Source organism: Quercus robur, chromosome 2 (assembly GCF_932294415.1).
Source record: "Quercus robur chromosome 2, dhQueRobu3.1, whole genome shotgun sequence".
NCBI lineage: Eukaryota > Viridiplantae > Streptophyta > Magnoliopsida > Fagales > Fagaceae > Quercus > Quercus robur.
This window is the reverse complement of record NC_065535.1, coordinates 30251238-30260459: the sequence shown is the minus strand read 5'-3', so window position 1 is coordinate 30260459 and position 9222 is coordinate 30251238. Positions and strand designations below refer to the sequence as shown.

Here is a 9222-nt window from a genome sequence, read left to right as displayed (position 1 = left end):
AACCTGCTAAATGCCTAATGAGCATTGCCCATTAGAGTTGTACAAAAAGCCGATTCAACCGCATGCTCGCACCTAAATCGTCCACAAAATGTGGCATCGCACCGCCAATTACGACAGATTTGCAAAAATCTCACATGTAGGTGCAGGTGTAATGCGATTTGCGACTTTGTTTTCAAAAAAGTCGCACCACACCTATTAATATATAAGTTTTATTTTATATTAAATATATTTCATATATATTTTACATATATTTAATATATGGAAAACGAAGAAACTGCACAGCGACTGATCCATTAAGGTGAGGTGCGTGCAGTGAGAATTTTTAGGAAACAACATTATATGGTGTAGTGCTACATATAGTCCAAAACACCATCAAACCGCACCATGTACACCCCCATTTCTCATGGGCTTAGTTATGGGCCAAAGTTTTTCTCTTCCTCCTAGCTCGACTCAACCTGTCTAGCCCATGGGTTGAGTGAAAATGGGCTGTCGGTCCATTGTCGACCCTTAAGGAAAAGGTATATAGTCTTACTATGACTTGAGTTGAGTTCCAAAAGTGACATGTAAAAAAACTTTGGAGGGGATGATTGTTTCATCTTAATCTCTTTGGGTCCGGCTCCCCTCTAGTCTTGAAGTCTCCCATTCTCTCCCATTTTAAAACTGATGAAGGATACGTGGCAAAAATAAAATACAAAGATGCCACGCCAAATAGAACTTGTTGGGGAGAAAGAGAAAGAGGATGGTCATGTTTTTTTTTTTTTTTTTTTTTTTTTTGCGTAAAGGTCATGTATTTTATTTGGCATGGCATCTTTGTAACCTTTGGATTTTATTTTTGCCACATATCCTTCATCAATTTTAAAAAGGGAGAGAATGGGAGATTTCAAGACTAGAGGGTCCTTAGCCAAGGGTAAGATAAAAAAATATGAATTTCTTTAATTCCTTAATTGAGGAGTCACACAAGAGAACCAAACTGCTTTAGTATTATTTCTCAAAAAAAAAAAAAAAAAAACTACATTAGTATTATTTTATTATAATATTTTAATTGGCTGAAAACTTAAGAAATATTTTGGAGATCTTTGAGATTATTTATTTATTTATTATTTTTTAATAAAATTTTAATTTATAGCATCCATTTTGTGATGCCCTTATTAAGAATCATTATTAGTGCTTTTATGGAAAAGAGCCAAATTTTGCAAAGCCCATAAAAGGATCACATTCTTTGGCTACACGTGAGCTCACTTGATACGTGTGTTTAAACAACCGTTTTTAGTTTTTTTAGAAATACGTGTGAGGAAAAAGTATGTAAAAATACATATAATATTATTTAAAAACTGAAAACATATATTTAAACACATGTAACAAACATGCTATAATCAAACTGAGATCATTTCAAATTCTTCTTTTGGTTAGTGTAGTGCATGTGTGTTCTGAGGTAGTTGTACCTGCAGGTCCTGCACTAGAGGTCATTTCCAATCAAATTATATTGGTGAACTGGGAACAAATTAATTTAAATTCAATTGAGTCTTTTTTAATCCAATGTATATTTTATTTTTATTTTTGCTAAACAATCCAATATATATATTTTTTGATTAAGAACGTATTCTTTATCTAATAATATTGGCGTTGGGACTTGAACTTTGTTCCTTTGTTCTCAACAAGATTTCTTACAGTCCCCAATGTATCAGAACAATCCAGGGTCTTATTATTTATTATTTATATGTGAGAATGATTTTTTGAATCACATTCGGTAAAAAGAAATGTCTTAGCGCACATGCAACTTAATTCTTGTGCAATATAATATGCATGAAAATTTGGAGGATAATAAGAACTCCAAATCTCATGTAAATAGAAAATACCGCAAATTTTAGGGGTAATCGTTAATAGATTTGAAATTTTAATTGTATCAATATCTTTTTTTTTTCTTTTTCTTTTTTCAGAAACTCTTTCTAAATCTGTGTTAATATAAGTACTCTAGAGTTTATCACATCTGTTTTAAATAAAATATTTCGGGTCTGTTTGGATACCGTTTATTGCTGAAAACTGAAAACACTGTAATAAAATAAATTTTAATTGTATAAATAGTGTCGTGAGGTTTTGTTTACGATTGTTTACGAGACCCACACAAAAAATATAGATGCGCATCTACTTTCCTTTTCAGTGCACTCCATCCACTTGCAAATAAGATCATGCCAAAACAAACTTCTAGAGATGTGGTAACAAATGAAGAAGCCAAGAAGACAGTGATAATTAAAATATCTACTTCTTCTTCTTTTTCTTTTTCTTTTTTTCTATTTTTTATTTATATTTTTTTTGGAGGGGATGAAAGTGACAAAGTGACAACACTCACATATGCAAAGTCTGGCCCAATAAGGAAGTGTCTACTGTCTAACCTAAAGATTTTTGGTTTGGTTTTTGTTTGTGTGTGTGTGTGTGGTGAAGGAAAGGTAGCTAGGTTAACATGTACCATCATCAGAAAGCTCCCCGTCTAAGATAGGGTGGTCCTATACAGGACCTATACGACCACCCTCCTCCGAAAAAAACAAAATAATAATAATAATAATAATTTATGATTTGTGTACCCTTAAAAAAAAAAATTGTGTTCACCTTAAATCTTTTTTAAGCTCAACAAAATTAAAATCTTAGTCCCGTTAATAATATATTAAGCATTTTCAAACAAAAATAAAAATTTATTGAACTAAAATTTGAAAGAAGTATCCTTTGCAACATTGATAATAAAAATATCATGTAATAATTTCAAAATATAAAAATTCGTAAAAAAAAAAATTATAAAATTTTATGTATTTGTGTGTGTTTTTGTCAATATATGAAGTTTTACTTTTATTTTATTTTTTATAATTTAAATGTTTCTTAATAATCGCCTCTCGAAAAAATTCCTACAATGCGTGTTACCTCAATGTCTGCAATCGGCAATGTGTAAAGCCTAACTAGTGCTTATACTTCAGGAACTAAACATGAAGTGAACTCTAGTTTTTTTTTTTTTTTTTTTTTTTTGAGAAAAAAAGCGAACTTTAGTTAGTTAATTAATGAAGTAAAGCCAGCTCACATATGCATAGAATTTATAAGCGTAGCTCACATATGACCCCAACAAATACAATAGAATTTTTCTCCAAATATAGACTATAAATTCGTACATAACACTTTATAACTCAATAAATATTAGAGATTAAATTCTATAAGGACTTGATATAAACCCTTTAGTTTACATCCTCCAATAAGGACATGTCATATAATTATATTACTAAAATATAAATAAATCTTATTACACATAATAACATCTCAATATACACTATATTTTAGATTTTAAGTAAAAGTCCGAATTCGGTAAAGATATGATGTAAAACTCATATTTTATACCATTCAATAAGAGATTGACACATAATTTTTTACTGAAAATTCAATACATCCTACTACACATAATAACATCTTAATAAATTCAAAGTTTAGTTGGATTTTCAAATAAGTATTAGAATTGATTGAGTGTAGTTGTGTCTATTATTTAATATATAATATGTTAATATGACATGTTGAGATTGGAAGGGTAAAATTTAGGTTTTACACCATATCAATTTAATTTTTTTAAGTAAAAGATCGATGTGATGTTATTAGGTATAGTAGAATGTATTGAGTTTTAAGTAAAATGCTGATTTACAATTTTTATTAAATGAGGCAAAATATGGGTGCTAGGCTCTATCATTACCAAATTAGGATGGACTGTAAATAGTATAGTACATCATTATTGCAAATATAGGTGTGCATATATATATCTGACTGTTACCTTTAGCTACTCACATGATATGACACATTCATGGATCTATAGATTGTCATTATACAATTGTGGTAAGATTTGCGCCTAGCTGCCTAGTACTCTTGTTCTTTTCTTTTTTTTGGCTGAATTGCCTAGTACTCTTGTTCATTTAACTGTATATTGAATTGATATATGATTATTTTAGAATATGCGATTGCATCACATATTCATTGGAGGCAAAGAATGTCACATTATATTGTCAATGTGTCAAAATGGGTATTTGTCTATTTCGCTCAAAACAAGTAGTAAAATGCCTATGTTCTGAAACTTTTTAGCTATGTGCCCTTGTTTTAAACTCGAATTTCAATGAAAAACTTGATTTTTAGAAAATCGAATTATAGGCAAAAAAATTACATGGAACTCAAGTTCCATCATCCATGTAAAATTTTGCAAGTAACTCGATTTTCATTAAATCGAGTTTTTCATTGAAACTCAATTTTCTAAAAATCAAGTTTCAAAATATGAGCATTTTGCTAGATAGTTTCAGAACAGAGGTATTTTGCTAGATAATTTCAAAACAATAGCATTTTACTACTTATTTTGGATGAATGAGGGCAAATGCCCATTTTGTCCCTTGTTAATGTATACATCAACTTATTCAATAATAAGAAATGGAAAAAATGAAAAACCAATAATTGAGCCAAGCTTTAGATTTTTTAAGTCTTCGCGGACGTAATGTTGGACCAAGAAGGGCAATAACACTTACTATATATCCGCCCCAAAGTGACTTATTTTGAACCCGCCTTATTACCTCATATTTTACCCCGTTGTGCTACACCATGGAAAGCCTAAGAGACTGTACCACCCGTTCTTCCACCACCTCTGCCCCTGCCTTCCACACACTTAGACAAGCACGTCGCGCTGCCTTGAACCGAGTATTTGCAGCAGTTTATTCATGTGCCATCTTAGCTTTGCTCTATCACCATGCACTCAAACTCATCCACTCAACCAGCTTGGCATCCTTCTTTATCTCCCTCTCCTTGTTCATCTCTGATATTTTCCTTGCCTTCGGGTGGGTTACCCGGCAGAGTTTGCGAATGAATCAAGTTTATAGAAGTGAGTTTCCTGAAAAACTCAAAGAGGTCGTGAATGAATCTGACTTTCCTGCACTGGACGTGTTCATATGCACCGCAGATCCGTACAAGGAGCCACCAATGAGCTTGGTAAACACTGCCTTATCTGTGATGGCCTATGAATATCCAGCAGAGAAGGTCTCGGTGTATATTTCAGATGATGGGGGCTCTCAGATGACTCTCTTTGCTCTTATGGAAGCTGCAAAATTTGCAAGCCACTGGTTGCCATTTTGTAGAAAGAATAATTTAGTAGACAGGAGCCCAGATGCTTATTTTGCATCAAATCACACTCCGTGCTCTGAGACCGAGAAGATCAAGGTATGGACATATTAGAATAAATCCATAATTTCTTAACCAATTAAACTTTTGAAATAAGTCGTATTTTTACTAACATGAATTTTATTAACATCACTTTTATTATATTATAATTAAAATAGATTTATTGTTGAAGAATTTATGGAATATTCTTATTGCTAGTCTCATGAAAGAAGACTATACCAATATCCCTAATTAACTATTTGCCTAACCACTTGCTGTTCTTGACCATGTTATAGATAATGTATGAAAGCATGAAAATCAAGGTAGATAATGTTCTTGAAAGGGGAAAAGTTGACGATTATTATATCATTGGAGAAGAGGAGCGTACTGATTTCACCAAATGGACAAATGGATTTACTCGCCAAGATCATCCCCCTATCATTCAGGTTATTTATTGACTCATACAGTTACACTAGATCTAGGAGATCAATTTTTTGAGCTAAAAATTTCATGTCAAAGTAATATAAGGGTCATCTAAAATTAGAAAAAGGTACTTTTCGAGCAGCCAAAAAGTAGTCACACAAATTTTTTAGGGATAGATATACCCTTTTTTTTCCCTCCCCTGTAAAGTTAAAAAAGCAACTCTCATCTATTGTTTGGTGTTTACAATCAAACTTCAGCTGGTATTTAATACGAAAATTTGGAGTATGGGCAGGTCTTGTCAGACAATAGCAAAGACAAAGACATCTCAGGCCATTTGATGCCAAGCCTCATCTATGTCTCTAGAGAAAAGAGCAGGACTTCAGCCCACCATTTTAAGGCTGGAGCCCTTAATGCCCTGGTGAGCTTTCTTATATTATACATGATCCAGATTGCACCATGCTACGTTTCTTGCTATTTTTTCATTTATTACTTTTGTTGATTTATTTATTTTTTATTGAAGGTTCGAGTGTCAGCTATAATGACCAATGCACCCATTATTTTGACCTTGGATTGTGACATGTACTCCAATGATCCACAAACACCTATCCGTGTGTTGTGTTACTTATCAGATCCTAAAATTCAGTCTACACTAGGATACATTCAATTTCCTCAAAAATTTCATGGACTCAATAAAAACGATATTTATGCTTGTGAGTATAGATACTTGTTTATAGCTAATTCCGTAGGAATGGATGGATTATCTGGTCCTAATTATGTAGGATCTGGATGTTTTTTTCGTCGACGGGCCTTATTTGGAGGTCCATTAACTATGATTTCACCTGAAATCCCTGAATTAGACCCACATCATGTTGTGGACAAGCACATCCAGTCACAACCAATTTTGGAATTGGCACACAAAGTAGCAGGGTGCAATTATGAGAATAACACTAGCTGGGGCTATAAGGTAAACTTGTTAATTATATTGTTTTCTTTTGTGAAAGCTTATTACTTAATCAAATGGGGTTATACCCATAACTTATACAATGAGACGCTGAATTAATCCATGTGAAATTCATAGACTGGCTTCAAATATGGTTCATTGGTCGAGGACTACTTTACGGGTTATAGGCTACAAGGTGAGGGATGGAAGGCCATATTTTGCAATCCTAAGAGGCCAGCGTTTTTGGGAGACGTACCAATCTGCCTTGTGGATGGTTTGAATCAATGCAAACGATGGGCCATTGGTCTACTTGAGGTGGTCTTCTCGAAATATAACCCCATGATATTCGGCACCAGGAACATAGGCCTTCTTGTGGGCCTTGGCTATGCACATTATTCATTTTGGCCCAGTTGGTCAATTCCAACCACCATATATGCCTTCATCCCTCAGCTTGCTCTCCTCAATGGAGTCAGTATTTTCCCAAAGGTATATTCTTTATACAGTATATATATATATATATATAATCCCAAATGTATATTTATACCTAAACATGTTATAAACAGTTATGTTAAATTATTATTTTATTTGTTAGGCTTCACATAAACTTTTGCGTTTGACAACTTGAAACCGAATTTTTTCAAAGTATAACTTTTTAAAATTTTACTTTATCTAGGTCAATTTCTTCAAACAATTTATTTTCAAAAAACTAAAAAAAAAAAAAAAACAAGCATAAAACTAGGTCTCTCTTTTTTTTTCTTTTTTTTTTTTCACCTTTATTCATATTCATATCATTAATTCTCAAATTTTGACATTTAGGTACCAATATTAATTGACAATTATAATGTAGATTCTAGTTAACTCAACTGACAAAATTTTTGTTGTTATATGTAAAATTATAGATTATAGACTCACATTAATGAATTGATTTTATGATTAATAAGTTTGGAACATGAGATGCAGGTATCAGAACCATGGTTTTTCTTATACGGGTTTCTTTTCCTTGGAGCTTATGGGCAACATCTTCTTGAATTTGTCTTAGAGGGAGGTACAATTCAAAGGTGGTGGAATGATCAGAGGATGTGGATGATAAGAGGGCTCTCATGCTTTTTGTTTGGATCCCTTGAGTACTTACTCAAGCATTTAGGCATTTCCACAACGGGTTTCAACTTGACTAGCAAAGTAGTTGATGATGAACAAAGCAAAAGATATGAACAAGGGGTTTTTGACTTTGGAGTACCATCACCTATGTTTGTGCCACTAGTAATGGCAGCAATAATCAACCTAGCCGCATTAGTTCGAGGGCTCACAGAGGCTTTCGTGGGCAGAAAATTGGAGGAGCTGTTTGTGCAAGTGTTCATAGCAGGATTTGTTGTTGTGAACTCCGCACCAATTTATGAAGCCATGGCCTTGAGAAGTGATAAAGGAAGGATGCCAAATAAAACAACTTCATTTTCAATATTTCTAGCCTTGGCTCTTTATGTGCTATTTTCTCTTACTCTTAGGAATTAATTAAAATTGGGAGCTCTGGTTTTATTTACTCTGCACAAATGTATTAGTGCTATTGAAATAACTTAGCAAATGGAAAAATAATTATTGCTATTGAATGAGGTGAAAGCTTTACCATTTTTTTTCATAAGAATGAAACTTTTCAACTTTGTGTTAGAATCAGCAAATTACAAAGGAGAGAATTTTTGTTCTTTTATAATCTTAATTACCAAGTCTATTTATGGAACATTTTTACCTTTGTTAATTTATATGACATGCAAGTCATTTAGCAATATGTTTCATATTATTCAGCAATAAATATATATATATATATATATATATATATATATATATATCTTGTATCAAAAAAAAAAATAAAAGTGCATATAGTACCACATAATCTTAAATGATGTAATATATACTTTATATTATTAACTTTAAAAACTAAAATCCTAACCATAAAAACAAATCCTGCTATTAATTTGGCACCACTCATACACTAATGAATTGATTCTCTCAGATCTAGCTAAAGTAACTATTTAAGTGTTTCTCAAAAAAAAAAAAAAAAAAAAAAAAAAAAAAAAAAAAAAAAAAAAAAACATTTAAGTGGGGTTTCAACTTTTTCTCCAAAAAAGAAAAAAGAGAAAGAAAGAAAGTGGGTTTCGACTTTCAACGTTAGAAGACATATTTTGATGGGCCATCAGGTTATCGAAGCTTGTCTTTGATCAAGTGATAATGTCTATCTGTCGCTAAGAAAGTTGGGTACTACCTCTTCTCTTAGGCAATAGAAATTCTTTGTCCTTTCCTTACGAATGAGTGTTTTGTTTTTGAGTCTATTTGGATACCGCTTATTACTTAAAACTGAAAATTAAAAATATTATAACAAAATAATTTTTAAATGTGTGAATAGTGCCACGAGACTCAGTTTTAAAGAAAAATTTGATGAATTTCATACTTACGGGTCCCGTGAACAATGCATGGGACCCACAGAAATGAAATGCAAATGTGCAACGCTAGGGAAAAAATGCTATCCAAACTCACACTTTGTCTCTCTAGGGATAACAAGTTTATCTCTAGAGCTTGTGGGGTTTTTCTTGTAGGAGTAAGGGAAGCAATTTTTTGTCTCCTTTTGTGTGGAGTTCTTTTCCTTTTTTTTTCTTCCAACCTATCTTAATGGAGGAACTCATAGATACTTGGCAAAATATGTCTCTCTCAAA

At 32.4% G+C, this 9222-nt stretch overlaps 1 protein-coding gene across 1 annotated transcript; it reads left to right on the top strand.

Moving 5' to 3' along the window:
• The first annotated feature begins 4543 nt into the window (after window positions 1-4543).
• Window positions 4544-8124, top strand: LOC126713277 (cellulose synthase-like protein G3). The gene is made up of 6 exons (XM_050412987.1): window positions 4544-5217; window positions 5454-5603; window positions 5873-5998; window positions 6101-6544; window positions 6659-7006; window positions 7481-8124. The coding sequence occupies exons 1-6, from the start codon at window positions 4606-4608 to the stop codon at window positions 8027-8029; spliced, it is 2229 nt and encodes a 742-aa protein (XP_050268944.1). The 5' UTR covers window positions 4544-4605; the 3' UTR covers window positions 8030-8124.
• The last annotated feature ends 1098 nt before the right edge of the window (window positions 8125-9222 follow it).

Bases quoted from the DNA above. Each gene is read 5' to 3' on its own strand.
- LOC126713277 (XM_050412987.1), top strand. From the start codon at position 4,606: ATGGAAAGCCTAAGAGACTGTACCACCCGTTCTTCCACCACCTCTGCC. The intron at 5,218-5,453 runs GTATGGACATAT...ACCATGTTATAG, and splicing joins CTGAGACCGAGAAGATCAAG to ATAATGTATGAAAGCATGAA. The intron at 6,545-6,658 runs GTAAACTTGTTA...TGAAATTCATAG, and splicing joins ACACTAGCTGGGGCTATAAG to ACTGGCTTCAAATATGGTTC.